The sequence below is a fragment of the Fringilla coelebs genome (genome assembly GCF_963513975.1).
Source record: "Fringilla coelebs genome assembly, chromosome: 4".
NCBI classification, from domain to species: domain Eukaryota; kingdom Metazoa; phylum Chordata; class Aves; order Passeriformes; family Fringillidae; genus Fringilla; species Fringilla coelebs.
The window spans coordinates 44943582-44963327 of record NC_140032.1 but is presented as its reverse complement, the minus strand read 5'-3'; the positions used below and the strand labels follow the sequence as shown (position 1 = coordinate 44963327).

General features: G+C 44.4%; 1 protein-coding gene across 12 annotated transcripts in view; it reads left to right on the top strand.

The window, feature by feature from the left end:
• The first annotated feature begins 6694 nt into the window (after positions 1-6694).
• The window catches only part of EPHA5 (EPH receptor A5), a 206673-nt gene continuing 193621 nt past the window's right edge, over positions 6695-19746 (top strand). For all 12 annotated transcript variants that reach the window (XM_084203890.1, XM_084203880.1, XM_084203887.1 and 9 more), the window contains exon 1: positions 6695-6944. In XM_084203890.1, coding sequence (XP_084060016.1) covers positions 6815-6944 — 130 coding nt within the window. In that variant the 5' untranslated portion in view covers positions 6695-6814. The remainder of the gene's footprint in view (positions 6945-19746) is intronic.

Here is a 19746-nt window from a genome sequence, read left to right as displayed (position 1 = left end):
GAAGAACATCCTAACATCTAACCTAAATCTCCCCTGACACAACTTCAGGCCATTCCCTTGTGTCCTGTCACTGGTCACCAGAGAGGAGAGATTGTTAAACCACATGGACAACAAACATTAATAAAAAAATGCTACTGGAATAGTGGTGGTCCAAGAGCCAGGCTGGCTGATGGTGCCCTTCAGCCTCACCTCGGGCCTAATGACCCTTTAAAGCACATGTCTTTTAACAGGGTTATTTGCATCTTGACACCATGTCACTGAGCATTGAGGAAAGGGTTATTCTCAGCTGGGAATAGCTTCCTTGGGATTATGCAGGGTGTCTGTGTTGGAAGCAAAACTGATATCAATGCACCTGAGTCTTACAGCTTGACTGCAATACCACCTAATTGCTCCAGCTCTTCTGGTGTGGACACTTTATCTCAAAATGAGCAAGTCTGTCTGGAAGACTTGGTCCTTTATGGTAGGTAAACCCTCAATTTGGGAACTTCATGTCTGGAGTCAATGGATGGATTTCTTTCTTTTTATTTCCATTTTTTCAAATCTAGCTTTTTTCAGCAGTATTTTGTTTGTGATTCTTGGGTGAGATAAGGAAAGAAACACTGAAAGCTAAGAGTGACAGTAGGAAACACATGGTATGCTGCTGTGCAATATTTGTGTCAGAATTTGTCACATGAAACAGTCTGTCCCAGAAAGGTGGCATTGATCCTACTTTATCATTCTGTTGTTTAAAAATTACTTATCAGACCACATGCCAGAAAATTATTTATACTTACTGAAGTAGTTGTCTGAGTAGACACTGGAGTTTTGCAAGTGAAATATTTCTGAGTTTGGAATGGAAGACTTACCTAAAGGCGCAACTTGAGCACTGCAGAGGATGGAGAAAAATAAATATGCTCCTGCATTTCACAAACTGATTTGTGAAATTTGTTGCAATTAACTGATGGAAAGGGCTCAAAGACGATAGCTGTGATTCAGATGGCATCTCCAAAGAACATAAATTAGTGTGTTGGCAGCTGAAATTGCTAAGCATTTGCAAGAATTTGAGATACGATGTGATTGACAATTATGTGATTTATTTTGGAAATTATTAGGGTTAGATTGAAATAAAGAAGTCAGTATCAAACAGTTCTGCTTGGAAGAGTGAGGTGAGAGGAAAAGGATTTACTTCCCTCAAACAAGAGGAAAATAGATATAGTTGGCTTCAATGTGGAATGCATGGCAGTGGCTCAAGCTAATGAAACTAGTCTGCCTATAATAAAAAATTCAGGGTAGCCATCCAGCCTGCTCTTAGAAATTAAGGAAGGCATTACTGCCCTTATGAAACATAGTTCCAAAAGGAACTGAGTTCTGGACAGTACTGTATTGAGGAGATTAATGCAGTTCACTATTAAATGATATACTGAATTTCATCATTACATCCATTATTGTATTTGTACCTTGAAAGAATGTGCATTTAATGAGTGAAGTGCTGAATGTGAACCCTATAGTAATGTCTACATTTGATAGCACAGATCCTGATCAAAAATGACGTACTGGAAAAGGAAAAGGGAGAATGAAAAGCAAATGGATGTTCTAATACCTTTTCAACCTGATTCAGGTCTGCCGCACACCTTCTGTGTGACCTTGAGCGAGTTATTCAAGGGCTAGACTTTCACAGAGCACTTTGGTACTTGCAAATGCACCCAAGTCACTGGCACAAGCTTGTGCAGGGTCTGCTATAGCTCATGACTGAGCATCCTGAGGAGACAACCCTGTTCCCTTTAATGTCTGCTGATTCTTATTCTGATAGAAGAATAAGATAACTTCATTAGTATTTAGAGAACATTGTCCCAGATCTAGAGAACCCATAATCAATTCAGTAATGTTTATCTGAATCTTTAACCTCTCCTTTGTTTCTGTCTATCTGTGCAGGAGTAGTAATGTTCCTCTTCCTCACAGGGGTGGGTTGGGAAGACTGGCTCAGGACTGTGAGGTGCAGAGCTACTGCAGTTAGTGGGTGCCTGTAAATAGGTTATGATGAGAAATGTGGGAGCAAGTCCATTATTAAATTTATACAGGGCTAACAGTGTAATCAAATTAGCCTTTGCACTTTCTCCTGTGCTCCACTTTCTGCATTAGAAAATCTCCATAAATCTCTGCAAAGCCATTTCATTTGTTCCCTTTAATGCTCTCCTTTGGTGTGATGCAAAGAAACACCTCAATCCTTGCTAAGTAGTGAGTGGGCTGCACGTGGTGCCAGCTGTGGTGCTCACAAGTGTGTACTTCCATATCTGACCTGGATTATTTTGCTGATCAGTCTAATCCACACGGGCATGTGAAGTGATATACACTGTCCCCTCGGGGACAGGGAACGTTCCTCAGCCTGCAGTGGTCTGCTAACACCTGGGATCTGGCTCCATGGGGGTCACTGTATGGCAGTGAGGGGGGAGCAGTGACACAGCATTTGCAAAGAGGAGAGAGTGCTGCCAGGTCATGGGCTTTTGGAAGGACTCTTATCAGGACCGAGGGCTGGTGATGAAGCACTCCAAAAGAAAATGCCAGGCTGAAATGTCATGCTTTCTCCAAGCCTTTTCTGAGTGAAACAAATATTCACATGTTTTCCCATGTATTTTCGCGGGTTTGGATCTAATTTCAGGCTGTAAATGAAGTGAGCAGATTTTCCTTAGTGCACAGTTGCCAATAGCTCCTGTGTCTTGTGGGGGTGGCAAAAGATAAATCGGGGCTGAGACCATACAAGTGACTGGGTTGTGAACTTGCACAGGCAGTGCTTTATTTGCCATTGCTCATTTTCCTTCATGCAAATGACGAGCTCTTTGGTGAAGAACTTTCCCTGCCCTGCAGAGTGAAGATTCCAGCAGCCCGAGGGGCACAGGGACGGACATACCTCCTCTGGCCAAGCCCACCAGCACTGGCTCTGTAACACTGCTGTCCCCGCTGGCTCCTGGCACTGACCTGTCTGCTGGCCACTGGGGCTGTGGTGATTGCTTTCTGCAGCCTGAGAAGGCTGCTGTGGTGTGAGTTGAACAACAGCCATTTTGTGTTCAAACTGTACTTGCAGTCATGGTACTAATCCAAATATATCTACTATGCAAAGCTGCTTAGCTGCTCCTGGATTGCTTTTTCTTTTAGTATGCATCTAGTTTTTGAACAGAAGGTGATTCTTCTGTTTCAAAGGGCTTGTGGGGAAAAACAAAAAAACCAAATCACTAAATTTCATTAGGGTATTCCTTAAAGGTGTCATCTTCTCTGACTCTTGAAAAATAGGATTTTTCAAAGGAAAATGGAAATGCTTATTCACCTAACTAATTAAACAGTTTGCTGCATTACAGTGGGTCTTCTGTTCCATTATTGCAATGAAGACATGGCTTTAGTGGGACTGTTTACACTTAAATTTAAAGTATGAAATTGAATCTTTTCTCGGATGAAGGCCATGTTGAATATGGAGATGTAATAATATTCTGCCCTTACACTTCAGTAAAGGATAATGATATAGGGAATAGATTTGGCTGGCAGTTTTTGGTTGCTGAAATAATCTGAAGGATAGACTCATTTATTTTTCAAGTGTATCCTGTTGATGATAGGATAAACAGCACGCTAATGAAACGAATTGGCAATGCAGAATTAGAAGCCAGTCAGAACACAGAAATTATATGAAGGGAACTACCTACACAGGAGATAAAATAAACTTGGAAAAAATGAGCTTTTGCATATCTAAGTGGAAATAATCAGAAATGCACTAACTCCAAAGATGTCTGGTTGAATAAATAGTTTAAAACGCATGTAATAATAGCTGATAGCAGATTGCATGTGAAGTGGCAAGTTACACAGGGCAAAGCTGTCATTTCAGTTTCAGACACTATATTCAAAAGCACTTTAGAGACAGTTGTTTATTATGGCACTAGTATGATTACACTTCTGAGCAAAATGTTGTGAGGGAGATGTTGGGAAAACTGGAGGGACTTTGTAGTATAACAGCATTACTAGCCCTCTACAGGAATGACTCATGAGAAAAAGATATAAGTGATGAAATATAGATCTTAACTGAGTGATGATTAAGAGGAAATGCTGTTTGCATAGGTGAAAAGACACAAATGTAAGGGGCAGGGAAAAGTTAATGAGATGCAGAAAGAAAAAACTGAAACTAAGACAAAATATAGGCTAGATATGGGGAGAAAAGGCACAATTCTGAGATGGTTTCGGTTCCTGAATAGTTTGCAAGGCGACCAACCCCTCGTGATTTCCACAGTAAGTTTGCTCAAAGCAATAGAAGATACACTCTTTGATGGGAAATAGGAATGGATCCCATGTGATTGTCCAGCTTCTCTCTGATTACCCATCAAGGCTACCTGGGATGCTGCAGCACTTTGCTAAAATTTCTTTCCTCTCTTTAAGAGCCTGCTGGGTGCACTGATGAAGCAAAATCGAGGGGGAGGGGGTGCGAGTTGCCTGCTGCAGATTACTAATAAGATTGGTGGCAAAACCAGGAGGAGAATTTTAGAAGACAGCCCCCAGCAGAGAGGATTCACTATAAGGTGCATAAAATTGCAATACCCTGCATTTGGTAACAAGGCAATAGCCCCTTTATAAGGCAGCATTTCCTTTTTTATCAGTATTCAGGGATGTCCAGTGAGATGAGGTGGGAGACTCTTGCTGTGTGACAAGCAGGGTGGGGAACAGAACAAATGTCATGGACCAGGAGCTTGTTTCCTGTAGGAAGAAAAGAGGCAGCTAGAATGAAACATAAAGCATGGTGGCTATTCTTAAATAGCTTATGAATCATATGAAGCTCATCTCAGTGTTTCCTAGAAAATTAAGATGTCACTAACATATCATCTGAAATGCCTCTAAATTATAAGTCTGGCAGTCCAAACAGCAGTTAGTGACTGTCAAACAGCATTGAAAATCGGGAGCACACAGCAATTTGACATGAGATTCTGATAAGGGACTTGTCTAGCTACAGCAGCCTTGCCCCTCGTCCAGCAGAGGTGCCCATCCAGCTTGCCATCTTACTTGTTCTTTGTCACCTGATCTTTTTTACTGTGCTAGCAAGGTGTTTTTTCTGATGTGGTTTGGTTTTTTTCCCCCCTGCAGTGTCCCAATTTCTGGATGGCAAAACTTAACCATTGCTTTTGCAGATGGCAGATCCCTAGAAATAACTATACCCCACGGTGCTACTCCCCTCCTTAACCTGATGCAGGGCTGGGGTCAGACATTCTCAGCTTTGATTTATTCCAGCTGAGGATCCAGCCATGTTCCATTCTGAGGGGTGGTGTGATAGCAAACCTCCTTTCAGACTTTGGACTCGGCAGGTACTCAAATAGTGAGGATCTGAGGCAGTGCTGTGAAGAGATGCATGCCACACTTTACATCTGGCTGGCAACTCCACTGTTGTACCTCATGTAAAGGAACAGTCCTTGCCTTGTCCTCCTGGTGGCAGTAAAAATGTTGAATAGCTTGAGGCAGAGAATCCTCTTACAACAGGAGCCAACACTTTTGAAAATCATGTGGGTGAACAGCTTAGGACCATGTTTATGGAAGTAGCAGAGGTGTATATATGGTGTAAAGACACAGAGAAATGTAATATTCCTTATTAGCTGTCTGGCTAATAAGGAATAAAATATGAGTAATGTCAGTGTAGAAAGCTATGTTATCTTAAGTTCCCCAGCTGAAAACTGCTTGTCCTCTCCAAACTGGCTTTGGGGATTGTATATTTTAATTGCAACTTGCTTGGAACCCTAGTCCTGAACGTTGTACCTTGGAGAGAGAGGAAGCCTTTTGCAGGCACTCAACTTTTGTTAAGCTTTTTATAATATAAATCAACAGGGGTGAAATGGAGAAGGCAGCACGAAGTGAGCAGGGCTCTGGTTAACCTTGCCTTGCTCCTTATGCACCTGCAAGGCTGGGTTTGGTCTTTACTGGCTCATCTGGAAGAAGTTTCCTCAAGCGAGGAACCAACGTGAGTGAATAAACCTCCTGGAATTAATTTCTTTGGGGGATTTTTTTTTTAGGGAGATGGCCTGGCTGACAACTAGGGTTCTGAGAGGTAAAAACATCTCAGTGTAGAAGTGTTTGAAAAACACTCTTGGGCACATAGTGTAATTCTTGGGAGTGGTCCTGGGTAGGGCTAGGAGTTGGATTTGATTATCCTTGCGAGTCTCTTCCAATTCAGCACATTCTGTGATTCTCTAAAACTAGCTGTGCTGGATTCAAAGCTGTGCTCTGGTGGCAGCTTGGGGTAAAATACGCCTGAAACTCATCTTTCTATCGGATCCATTACGGAGTTTGTGACATTTTTCCTTCCCTGGCCAGGGGTGAGGCTTGCCAGCCTTGGGAGATCGCGGCTTCCCCGGCTCCGGGCTGCGGTGTGCTGGGCTGTGTGTGCAGGTTTTGGCACCGTGACTGCTGCGGGCAGACCTGGTGTTCCCCGTCCCCCCGAGCGGCCCGAGGGGCGCCTCGCAGGGACAGCGCTGCCGCCCGCTCCCTCGCACGGGCATCGCGGGCTGCCAGAGCAGTCCCTCAGGGCGGACACCGGCGGAGCGGTGCCCGCCGCTCCCCGCTCGGCAGGCTCGGGGGCTGCCGTCCCCCGCACACGGCGGCGACGGCGGCGGGTCCGCCCCGTCGGGGGCGTCTCCGCGGCGGCGCGGGGCCACCTCCCCATCCCCGCCCCCTGCCTCCCCAGTCGCGTCGGCGGCTGGACGGGAGCGGAGGGGAGCGAGTCCATCCGCGCTGCCAGCCCGCCCCGTCCCGTCCTGAGCCGACCCGAGCGGGCAGCGCTGGGGGGGAGCCGCCGCCCCATGCGCTGAGCGGCGGCGGGATGGGGCCGCGGGGCACCGGCGGCTGGGCCGGCCGCGCCGGGGCGCCGGCTCCCGGTCGGACGTGCCTCCTGCCGCTGCTGCTGCTGTGCGCCGCGCTCCGGAGCCTGCGGGCCAGCCCCGGCAGCGAGGGTGAGCGGACGCGGCGCGGCCGGGCCGTCGGGGCAGCGCCCACCCGGGAGGGCGGCCGCCCGGCGGTGCGCGGCTTCAGACTCGGCGGATTCAATTTTGGGACATTTCGGGGGAAGTGGAGATGGGCTCTGCCCGCGGGGAAGCGGGTGCCGCGGCGGGGATGCGGGCGGCGCCGCCGATGGGGCAGGGGGCTCCCGGCGGAGGGAGGCGGCGGTGGCCGCGGGCAGGCTGGCACGGGTGGGTGTGCACAGATGCCTTGGCACGGGCGCCTTTGGCAGCGGGTGTTGCCTTTCTGCGGGGGATGGATGTGTGCGGGGTGGGTGCGCATGGCGGTGCCTGCTCGCGGTGTGCCCCGGGAGCCGCACAGGTGCATCGGAGCGGGGGTGGCGGCGCTGGGACCGGGGAGTTCGCACGGGGCAGGGGAGGCTGCCGGTGGGGAGCCCTGCAAGCGCTGGCCGCAGTGCGCTTACTTCGTGGCTTAAAATACACGTATAAAAAGGAATTGAAGCCGCGGCGGTGTGTAACCCGCAGCGGAGCGCGGCCGCTGGGGACGGATTTTTTTATGCCTTTGATCTCTGCGAGGCCAATGGCCAAAAACGCGTCCAGGCTTCTTGTCTAGCAGGATGCTTCCAGTCTTTGAAATTGGACTGGGATTGTTTTTCTCCGTGCGTGGTGTGGGCACTGCTCGGGGCTTTCTAATATTTTTGGATCCGCGGGTAGGCTGTAATGTGAAAGCAATGGGTGGAGAAGTTCAGCATCTGCAGGGGATGCCAGCGGCTCGAAGCAGGCTGGCGTTGTGATGCACCGTAATTATTTGTGAAACTCCCTTAGAAGGAGGAGGAGGTATGCAGGGGTTTGTAAAGGAAAACCGAACCAGAATTTCAAAGATGTGGCCTGAGGTAACCAGCTAGCTGTAATTTATTTTCAAGAGCGAGAATAATGTGAATTGCAGTTTTCTTAAAAAAAAAAAAGTGCAGAGGAAGGGGGAAATACTGTTCCCCTGTGTACAAAGGTATCTACTGTTAAGGAAGTGCATGGGTTTGGGAGATGATTGAAATGGTTTGGCTTTGCCTTGGTTAGATAACAGTGGGCCCAATCCTTCTGCCCCCATGCAATTTCAGATGATTTCACCCATGGGAGCAATGCTGTTGAGATGGCGTGGCTGGTTGAGAAGGGCTTTCCCTGTTACTCACGTTCGTTTTAGGAAGCCTGCTGTCCTGTGTGAGCCCGTCTGCCATGATACCGTGCTGAGAGACCAACAGATGCTCCGAGCCCCGTCTCAGTCATCCTTGCCAGTTCTCAGAAAAGCTGGATATTACTGACTGAGTCAACGGGACCATTTGCCGAGCACAGAGGTGCCTCTGCGTGAACAGGCAGCTGCAGAATAGGACTTTTACACGATAGGAAACTACTGGAAAGGATTAATGAAGCTGCCTGCAAATGGCTTTAGTGGCATCTTTACAGGGAGGTTGTGAGGGAATATTACAGTAATGACGAGCAGCGTGAGCGCTTGCTTCACGGTGTCTCTGCTGCTACTTTTCTGACTGCTGCTCTCTAATTTCCATCTCCTCAGTAAACGCAAAGCTAAAAAGCTGCTGCTAGGAGGGGTCTGACTGTAGACCTGAACTTTTTTTCAGTGAGCGCTGTCCTTCGCTGCGAGGAGATTTATTTGTAAACAGGCGTTATTTGGCAAGCGCTTCTCGCAGCGTCTCCTTTGCCAATTGCTGGGAGCAGCTCCGTGCCTGGGAATGGCTCACCCTGCAGTACCTGGAGCCCAGCGCAGGAGAAGCCTCGGGCAGTGAAGCCCTCGTGTGCGAGTTGACACTTGTCGCCAGTTTGGGTTCGAACTTGGCTGCTTCTGGGCTCTGGTGAGAGAGCTTCTCCCCTGGGGTTGGTTCTTCGGCTGGCTGGGAACTTTATTTTTTGCTGAGATGGAGGTAGCCATCTTAGACCAGTGAATAATGTTTTCAAAAGTTGGTGGTATTGGGTTTTTCTGGGTTTATTTTTGATTTATTATCACCCATCCTACTCAGCGTGGGTAAACAGCTCACCAGTAACCTGTGCTGTGTAGGCATGGAGCACATCAGTAATTGCATAGATGATGACAAATTATCAGAATAATTTTTTTTCTTTACCCCTGCATCGTGTGTTTTGTTTCTCTAAATCTTACTGTAACCCACAGTGATTTAGTGGAATAAAATACATGCAGCAAACAATTCACAATGTGCGATGCTCTATTTTACCCTCTAGTGGAGGGAACTTAGGGGAAAATGCTTTAAAAAATCTAAGTTATGACTCAGAGGGGGAAAAAAAGTAAAATCATTGTTTTAGTTCCTTATCATGGAAGTAGCTTTTTCCATGAGTTTCAGAAGCTCCTGCCATTTTTATGGAGAAGTAGTGAGTGCCCAACCTCTATCACAAATCTAGTCACCTTCGTCGTATCTCCAAAAATGGAATGAAGGATATACATTGGGAAAAATGAATTAATTTTTCTCCAGCCTTTCCTGCAATAGTGAAATAAAACAGATTTTTATTTTAATCATCTTTCCTCAGTTTATATGTTAAAAGCAAAACATGCAGTGAAAGAAGAAGGCTCAACACTATTTCATGCATTTTCAAGTGTTGTTTAGCCATTATTTTTAACTCTTTAGCAGAGTCCATTGTTAAAACCAGATACTTGCTTTTTGCTTTGAGTAATGTTTAAAATTCAGAAATTAGTCCTGATGAAAACATTCCAAAGAGTACCCTGAAAGCATCGTGCAATTTTGTGAAGTGCTGGTATTCCAGAAGTGCATGATTGCTGTAAAATGCACTCCCTGTGATCATAGGGTCCGAGAGGCAGCCCTGCAATATGCCACTGGGCTTCCTGCACTGCCTTTGGTTTAAAAATGCATGTGTTTTAAATCTTTCTGTTGTAAGTACTAGGGTTTGGGAAGTGGCTTCTATAAATTATTTATGTGAAACACAATGAATGACGGATTTGGTTGAAGAGTCCCCCCCTTCACCCTAAACTATATGATTTGTTACACATCGCCCGTGGATTTGAAGAGGTTTGCAGATCACATTTGGTCGTCACTTAGATGACCTTAAAGAGTGTCATGTGGGAAAACTATTAAAATAATGGAATGTGTTATATCTGATTGCTTGTAACAAAGTAATTCCCCAAGATATTTGCATAATTGTAATTAAATACAGAGTATATTTCATTTTTGGGCTTTTCAGAAGAAGTGCTGATGAGGCAGTGCTTAACAATGAAGTGTACTGTTAAGCAAATCAAAAGAAATGCAGTTTGCAAGAATAACATTGACTTAAATAGACAGAGTTGTGAGAAGCAAAATGGATCTTTGGAGTGTGTTGTATTTAAGACTAGAAGGATATTATTATTTTTTATGAACTCCTGCTTTGCTCCTTCCCTCTTAATTGTTTCAGGGCTTTTTGAAGCTTGTTTTATCTCAATGTATCATTTGTTATTTGAATGAATGAATAAATTAGTACAATTAAAGGGGTGGGTCTGGTGCTGGCAAAAATAAAGGAAGGTTGTAATTTGCAAATTATTCATGCCAGAGCCTGGAATGAGCCTACCTGTTCTCAGTGTGTTGATTTGTGTCTGTATGTGTTGTCTCATAGTGGTATATAATTTCTGTGTCATAGCACACAGATAAATGCATATTTAGCTATAACATCACAATGTTTATCTTTAATTAGTGAATTAAGTCTTTTTCTGGAAGGTTTTTTTTTTTGTGTGTGTAGTAAAAGCAGGTGGGAAAATAGTCTTAATTTTCATATCAATGTATATAAATTAATGCTTCAGATAAAAATACACACTGTGAGAACATTCTGCTTATTAGGTTGTACTTAGTAGCTTGGCTTAGTGTGTCATGCATTCACACAACTATAGCATTTTGTGTGATTCTGTAGGTGTTGAGTGCTGCTGGCATGCATATGCCTCGTGTATGCAGAGCAGGTAAGTCTGGGCACATTTCAGTGTGCTCACAGTGCCTTAAGGAGGCTTCAAGGAGTTATCAGTTCTGTATTTGGTGTATTGCAATGGTTCCCTGTCTGCTTTCCATGAGAGCAGAGCATAGCCTCAGTGCCATGTGTTTATTTTACTCACTGGAGTAGTCCCATTAACTTTTAAATTTACTGCAGTGGAATTACTGGTATGAGGAAGGACAGCTCATGTCTAATGGTCTTTTTGGGATCTGTCTGATGTGTGATTTATGGCTTTTCAAGGGGTTTAGAATGACTCAGTCATGGCTTTAAAATGGAACTACTATCCTTTTGACAGTAAAACAACATTTGAAACTCAGCACTTTTAAGTATATGACTAAAAGCATTGCTGCCTAATGACACGTTTTAAAAAGGGAAATAAACAATGGCAAAGATTGACTCCAAGATAGTGCCTGTTTCCTTTCAAAGCTCATCTTAAAAATTGTGACAAATAGTAGAAAACAGTCAAACTGTCTCAAACACTAAGTGACTGCTTATAATGTGGTAAATTTTGATACTATAATTTGATGTATCAAGCAGCTATTTGCACATCAATATACAGAGGGGTTAACTGGCAGCTACCATGGAAGGAAGGGAATTTATTTGGCTTGTGTGACAGATTCTTACCCCTCCACTGTTAACTCTCCCACCATTGCCTCACTTTTTAGCTCCAGTATACAGTCCAGTTCCATGTCTGCTGCTCTCTTTCTGCTAAATAATGAAACAAAATCTTGCCCACGGTGAAATGTTTAATTTTTGCACTAGAAATTACAAAGCTTTTTGCAGCAGGCTTGAGGGGGAGGCACAGGTGGTGAGGTAAGAGTAGGATTTCATAAAATCTGGCAGAAGTTGAAAAGGTGGGACAGCTTTTGACGTGGTGCCCTGCGCTCTGTTCTTGCTGGTTTTATGCTTTATTGTTCCAAGGATTTCCATGCTGCTTCTGCAAGAATCCTGGTGTCCAGCGTATGCTGAGCAAGCTCAGAGCCCTTGACCTGGGAAAGTCCTGCTGAATTAGCTCAGCTTAGTGATGGTGTTGGACCCTGCTGGCTTTAGGGTCTTGACCAGACACAGGTCTGTTGGATCCCCCAGTCCTTCTGACCTGGAGCTACATTTCTGGAGGTCCCTTCCTGTAAGTGTGAGAGTGTGCATATACTTCAGTGGAGATGAGCTTTAAACATTGCTCAGGGGTGTCAGGGAAATTAAGCCCTGTCCCAAAATAAAAAGAAAACAAATTCTTCAGGAATAAATTGGAGTCTGTATATGGAATAAGGGCAAAATGAGAGAAATCCCAAACACGCACAGGTTGGTCACTTTGTGGAATCCCTGAATTTCTTAGTTAAGTGCTTGCTTTTATGGAGGAAAAAGTACTCACTCAGCTCTTCAGTAGAAACTCAACCTACTACTGTCCATTAAAAAGATTTAAAAAAGAATGTTGTCCTTTAAGTAAAACATGTAAAAGCAGAATTGAAATCTGTCAAAAATGCACCTTTCTGAGTAACCATAAGTGCTGCTGAGAGATGAGGCCTCATTTCAACCCGGATGGACTTGAGCTGGGTATTTTTCTTTACTCAGAGAATGGTGCAGAAATACTGTGTTAATTATTGCATTGGAAGGAACAATTTTTTTTTTTTAACTTTCTCTTCACTAAATTGGTTTTCTTTGATCTCTGCTAGAAAAAGGGATGTGTATTTAAAAAGCTTGTAGAGAATTCTTTTTTTCCTCTAAAAATATACTTTATTCTTAAGATGTGCCTGTTTTTTGGCACAGGCAGAACGGAGAGCTGGATTGTCCTTTGTGTTCACGTTGTGCCTGTCCCTCACTCTGCTCTGTGACTAGCTGGACATTGAGGTGACAGGTGAAAGCATTTGCTGCCCCAGTTGCTTTCACAGCCAGCTGTATTGGCAAACCTGAGCGCTGGCCTTCAGTAGCTTAAGTTCTCTCTAGGGATTTGCTACCCTTTGAGTTGTCTCTTTGACCTATTATATCTCTTACAGTCTCAGTTTTGGTATTTGCTATCTCTTTGGCCAGTGCATTATCTGAACCTCTCCGAAGGTTTAATGCACTTATCCTCTCGGAGGTGGAAAGCAATTATCCCTGTCTCCTGCAAGGAAGCTGGTCCAGAGCAGGCAATGAGGAGGAGCTGCAAGCACTGTGATTCCCAGCACCTGGCTGCTGCTGGGTGTGGTAGGTGATGGGTGGGTTTGCAGAGATGCAGAGCATACTGCTTGCTGTGGACAAGGGTGCTGGGAGCTGCAGGCTGCCCTGGGCTGTGTGTACAAGCACAGCTTTCGTGCTTCTGCCTTGCAGAGAGGGCTGGAGATGTTTGGGCCAGAAGAATTGCCATGGGAACATGTCAGTGGGTGCAGTTCCACCGGGAGTGGTGCTGGTGTGAAAACACGCTCCTTTCTCTCCCTCTTGCCTGGCATTTGAGTTGGGCAGCAGGTGTGTTAGGAGGACTCTGACCAAGCAGAGCTGCTCAGGTGACCACTGGCTGGAAGGATGAGTGATGCCTCCTGGGGAAGGTGATACTATGACAACAGATCTGGGAATTCCCCTGTGAGCTGATCTGGCATCCCAGAGGAGGAAGGGGATTCCTGCTCTTTGTTTTCCTGCCGGCAAGCGCCTGAGAATCGGTTCAGCAAACTGTGCCTCGGGGATGTGCATGGACAGCAAACAGCACCCTCAGAAGCTGAGAGCTCCTGGGTTTAGGTGGCTGTGTAGCAGGTATTGAACATGTGGGAGAGGGGATAGAACCCTGGGCTTGCAGGCTTTCATGCCATTTTGGTGCAGGGGACAGTACTGAAGTGTTTTGCCAAGGTGTTAACTACTGGGTTCTCTAACCTGGATCACTTCGTGTCAGAAAGAGACCAGAACAGCCAGTCTGAACTTTGTAATTCCCAGAGGGGATAGAGGAACACCTGAGAGAAAATCAATTATTCAGCATCAGTAATGAGCATTTCTTGATGCTTCTGAATGGACTTGTATCACTTCTTAAACTGTTTGTCCCAAAACAGTGAAAATACTTGGGGAAATTATCTGCATACCTGCTTTTGTAAGATAATTTCTAAAAAAACCCAGTCATTTTGGCTTATCCATCCTTGCTTTACTAATACTCAAAAGCAAATTCTAACTAAAATGTGTTGATAATGTGCTGTTCCCACTAGCTACTTCCACCCTCTTCCCTCCACAGAAATAGAAGGGATAAACTGTCAACCCCCCTGCAAAGCCAGTAGATCATTTTAAACATTTTTTTCTCCCAAATGCTTGCTAAGCATTATGTCAGTCCCTCTTATTTTCTACTTGAATGAATTCAGTGGCAGCAGAGTAGTCATTATTTTTAACAGGAAGGCTTTATTGGTGGTGGACAGGGAGGTCTTGCAAGTCCACTGGTGGTGAAAGCTGACAGCCTTGCCAGGGCTGGATGTACCTGTGCCAAATTTCTTCAGTTTAGTTATATGCATTACAGAAATTGATCTCAATGTCTTTTAGGACACCTTTTAGGAATGGAGACCACAGAGACTGTGTTTAGTTGTTAATTTAGGGAAGAAGGTGAGATTTCATCTCAGTCCTGCTAGCAGGTGTTTTGATTGCACTGAGAAAGTGTTGGGGTGCTCACATTTGGCTTGACTCCGTGTGTGCTTGATAAGGTGCTAGCTTTAAGCAGGGTCTTGAAGAGATTGCCTCCTTCAGGGGTTTGCAGATGCCTTGACAGTGGTTGGAGGCCCTGATCTGCAGGACAGCACTGGTGTTTTGTTTCTCCATGCAGGCTGGTTGTCAGGTTGCAGGTGCTGGTTGCATGTTGCATTCAGTGGACGCTTCTTTTTCTTTCTTAGTGGTAAAGTGATACTTGGCCAGATGGTTACCCAAAAAAGTGGTGCTGCAGCCAGCTCAGAAATCTGCTGTTGTGTTGGTACAGTGTTGTTTCCAGTGAATTTGATGAGTGAGAATGGAAGCATTTTCCTGGCTTTCTTCAGGGTGAATAAACCCTTTTCAGTTAAATGGTGATTGTGGTGGGAATAGGAGTGTTTACCATTAAAGAAAAGCAAACCATTACTGGAGTTTTTAAGTTTCCAGGCACTTTGGTGTCAGGCTAATCCAATCACTTCCTTCCATTAAGTAATGTATGGCGGGAAGAACAAATGGCTGCCTCTTGTTTTGACTGGAAATTTTTGTAAGGAAAAACTCTGCAGTTTTCTGGTTGTTTTAGTGGGTCAGGTTATTGAAGTGAGCTTTGGGTCTCTCTCCCTGGTGCTGCAGCTGGTTCTGTGCACATGGGGAAAAAAATGCAGCCAACCTGAAGAACTTTGTCAAAGGGCAATATCATTTCCTTGTAAACAGTGTGTTCAAGCAAATTACAGATGTAATGCAGAAATTACTGGATTAAATTCTCTAGTTGGTGTTATGATTGCAATTGTCCATCTGGCCTTAAAAATCTATGAATCTGTGATGCAGATTCAAGCATTTTGGCTCTTGCTATAAAAGGGAATCATGATAACTTGGATCAGAATGAAGCCAACATAATAAAATATAAATCTGCAGTTAATATTAGTTTGCAAGTTCATTAAGTAATGTATACTTTCCTCCTCCAGTGGGCTATAAATAATAGGTTCTGCTACAGCTTGTACTCTGATGTAGCTTGTTTCCACTGATGGAAATATTTCAGAGGTTCTTGCTTCTGTGTGTTTTGTCCCTACTCAATGTAGCTAATTAATTCAAGGCATCTATTCCCTGATGACTTTGATTTCTTTTGAGAGTTAGATTTTTTCATTTGTTTTTGCTTTCATGGGTTAGTTTTGACTTTCACTTCTTGGAGTACCTTGGATATGTACTTTTTAGAGAAACACTTGGCACAACAGGGAAAACTGTTGGACAATGAAGGAACTGCAGCAATGAACTGCAATAAAAACAGTGAAGATTTATGAAGCAGGAAATCTTTGGCCCATTATGATGATGATGAAGATTCCTCTGCTGTCCATGTGTCTTGGTAGTGCTGTGGGCCCTGGAAGTACTGGAGGAAGGATGGGGGTGAATGCATTGTAAGGAGAAACCAGCTCTGTTAATGATGATGTTGGCAGCTGTGCCCCCTCCTTTGGGTGGAGGAGAGTAAAGGCATGAAGCTTGGTGGAAAGTCTGTGATGCTGTTCAGAAGACCTTCTGATGAAGTGCAGAGTGCTGCTGTCACATCTTGTCCTGCACCTTGACCCCATCCAGAAGAACATTTCATCCAGTGCTTAATTGTCAGTGAGTGTTCCTGTGAGAGGTTTCTTTAAATGTAGTTGTTCCCAGGAGCTGTGAGTGTTGGGTCAGAGCTGGGGCTGCCTTGACCACCCACAAAAAGGTTGGAGCTACATTGTGTCCTGCAGCATGTGTGCAAGGAGGGGGATGTAGGAGCATGACCTTCTTCAACAACGGACTTCAGCTTGAGGCTACCAAGAATAGCATTCAGATTCCCGTTCAATTTGTAACAATTTTATTAAAGAAGAGTTTTCCTTCAGTTGTTAAAAACAAAACGTTTTTATTTAAGTGTTAACTTTTATTTCAGTTTAGTTAGTGTTAGTTGTTTAGAAATGTGCTACATTAGAAATCATGTGATGTCTTGAAATATCTATGCAGGCTTTCAGAAAAGTTTCTTTACTCCTGTTTGTTTTGTGATGGAAGGTGGTTTTTAGGGTCCAAGAGGATTTTCTTTCCCTCCTGTTTTAGGTATATTTCAGTGAGATAAAAAGAGTTTCTTATGGCTTTACATACAGCTTTATCATGATAAAAATTCCGTCAGCTTTTGCTATCCTGGCCATTTTGCCTATTCTAGAGCTCTTAGTGTATACTTTGGTAGAGGATGCCTTGTGGAAAAACCTCAGCTTGCAAATGGTGCTACTGAAGAGCAGGATTATTCTAGTGTATGATGTATTGGAAATTAGCTCCAAGACCACAGCAGCTCTGAAGAGTTCAGTTTTTGTATGCCTACAGAGACTTCGCCCCAGTGTAGGCAGTGAAGGATTTCCTGGAAGATCTTTAGATACTGAAATGGCAGGAGGATGTGTAGCTGGTAGGATCAGAAATACTCAATGTTCTAGACCGTTGGTGGGGCATTTTTGATTTTTAGCTTGAGGTTTTTTTCCCACTTGAAATTGGAGTGAAGAAAAAAAGATGCTCCAGATGATCCTGCTCCAGCCCAGAGCCAGAGGAGCCATCTCATTTCAGTGAGTGTAATCAAAACAATCCACAAATTGGTGGCTTCTACTTCAGGTATTGTACCATCATTTCAAACTTGTCCTGCTTTCTCCTGGGCAAGCTACTGCTGCCACATGTTTTAGGTGGCTGTGCCAGGTGGGGAGCTCTGCTGTGCTGGGGAGAGTTGGTTTAGGTCAGTGTTGAATTTCCCGTGCTTTCTCCCAGCCATGGTCCCTGTGTAGCCATGGTTAAGCTGTTCAGTGCCAGTTGTATGACCATGACAAGGGCATTTGAGTAAAAAGCTATATCCAGGCTCCTGACAGAGATTCCCAAGTGAAAAACCACTATTAATTCACCAGCTAGAGTTCAGGGCAAAGGTTTAGATCACGTCTGTTTTTACTCTAACTTGATTGCTCACCTGTAGTAACCAGCCTGTCAGAGAACAAGTGTATGCAAACTCCCCAGGCTATTATTCTGTATTAAAAAAAAAAAAAAAAAAAAGGGGGTCTGTGGTATGACTTTAGACTTAATCATCATTTATCCTACCCTGAAGGCATGGAAGTTAATGATGATATAGATCTGTGTGGTTTTGTGTTCCCCTTGACTGAGCATTAGAAATAATTAGGGCTTGTGGGATGGATGCACTGATGGTGGAGATGAGCAAAAAATATTATATATTATCTTCCAAGTTTGCTGGCAGGTGCTAAGTGTGTGCTTATGGGGTCTGAGGTTTCTTGCTCTTTGTTGAGATAAAGCTAGCTGGTGCTGATGAGAAAGGAAGTGGGGATAAAGGACTTCTGTTATTTTGGAACCTTTTCAGATAATGGGCCAATAAGAATTGCTAGTAATTTCTGAAGAGATTTTTTTTGTTTTGTTTTGTTTTGTTTTTTAGCATGGTTAGCTCTGCAGTATCCCAAGTGGTCCTGAGTACAGCTCTGGGTTATGCACGTGGAGTAGGCAGTGCTGGGGCAAGTCCAGGACTTTTTTTTGAAGTGTGCAAGCCTTGCACACATAGCTGGTGGTGTTCCTGAATTACCTCTTCTGGTGTCCTGAGTGTTTGGATTACTTGGTTATTAAACAGCCACAGCCAAATACATGCTGACAGTCATCACAGGTTGAATAGGGAGGAATGGTTCTGTTCCAGGTGTCTTTTTTACCTGCTGCTTGCTCACTGATTTTCCCCCAGCCTGGCCAAGCAGCATTTTTTTGATAAAAATCGTTTCAGCAAAAGTAATGTTCCTGCCAGGCTGGAAGGGGGTGGGAAGAGAGGTGGTGCTGAGCCTGTCTGGGCTCGTGCAGTGGGACCAGTGTGTGTGTTCCAGTGACCTCTGGGCAGTGCAGGACAGGAAGGCTGCCTGAGAGAGCATCCCCAAAGCGTGCATAGCACCACTGGCAGGGGGAACTCCTGCACCTGGGCTGTGTGAGGAAACACCCCTCCCTTGGAGTGGGGGATGCTGGGGCCCTGTTTTGAGGCTGCATTGGGGTGAGGAAGTGACCTGCAAATGGTGCAAGTGAAGGACAGACATTCCCAGTGACATTCACCTCGTATCTCGACGGAGCAAGTAGTAATTTGTGTTTATATACTAGAATTTTGGGGCTTCTCAAAGCAAAACATCTCTGTCCTTGGAGGTGGTTTGGGTTACTGGCTAAATATATTCACCAGAGCAGATGGATGCAGTGCAGTGGGTCAGATGCTGCAGTGTGGAAGCAGCCCTGAGCAGGTGCTCAGGGGGCAGTGGGTGCCTGCTGTGCTTTACAGTCCCTCAGAGCTGTCTGAGCTGTGCTGGGAGCCCCTCTGGTCTCCACAGCAGCCCAGAGCCAGGGACAGCTTCAAGTCACTTGTCACTTCTGCCTTCCTGGCACATGAGTTTTGAGTTACTGCATGGTGCCTGTCAAAAGGTGTATTCCATCTTATTTATTTATGCAGAATGCAAGAGGATACAAGAGGAACTGAGTCCTTTCTAGCTGGGGATTTAGTATTCATCTCTGCTAGCTGACTCACTAGTCAGAAAATTCCCACTGACTTGACTTAGAGTTGAATGGGCTGTATTATCTTTTCATATGCAGAAAATTATTTTGAATTGGAAGTTAATAACAGCAATTTAAAAATTGTCATTGATAGAAAGATAATACAATATTTAGTTGTATCATGTTCTTTTTATGATCTGATGTTCGAATAAAGCACTTTTTCTGCTTTTTCCTTAATTAGCGTGTCATGAAGAAGCTTGTGACATCAAACACAGCATCTAATTACATTCATTAGTAGCATCTCCAGGACAACTTTTAATTAAGTTGTACAATGTAGATCAATACTTGTTTTGCATCCATTGCAACTTAACGACAAGAATATACTGTTCTGCACAGTTTAATTACAGTGATTGTAATAGAAGGAATTTGAGTAAACCTGCCATTTTAGCAACTTCACTGCCATCTCTTGCTTTTTAAAGTAGTATACAGTTATAATACAGGACGTGTTATTTATGCATGTCTTATTTTGAAGAATACTTTGGGGTCGTTATTTTTCATCCCAAGAAAATAAAGTCTAGCTCAGGAGCGCTTGGATGACAGTGCTTGGCTCCAGCTGAAGCAGGAGAAATTAATGACCATTTTACCTGGAGATTTCATAAGGGGGAAGACTGGA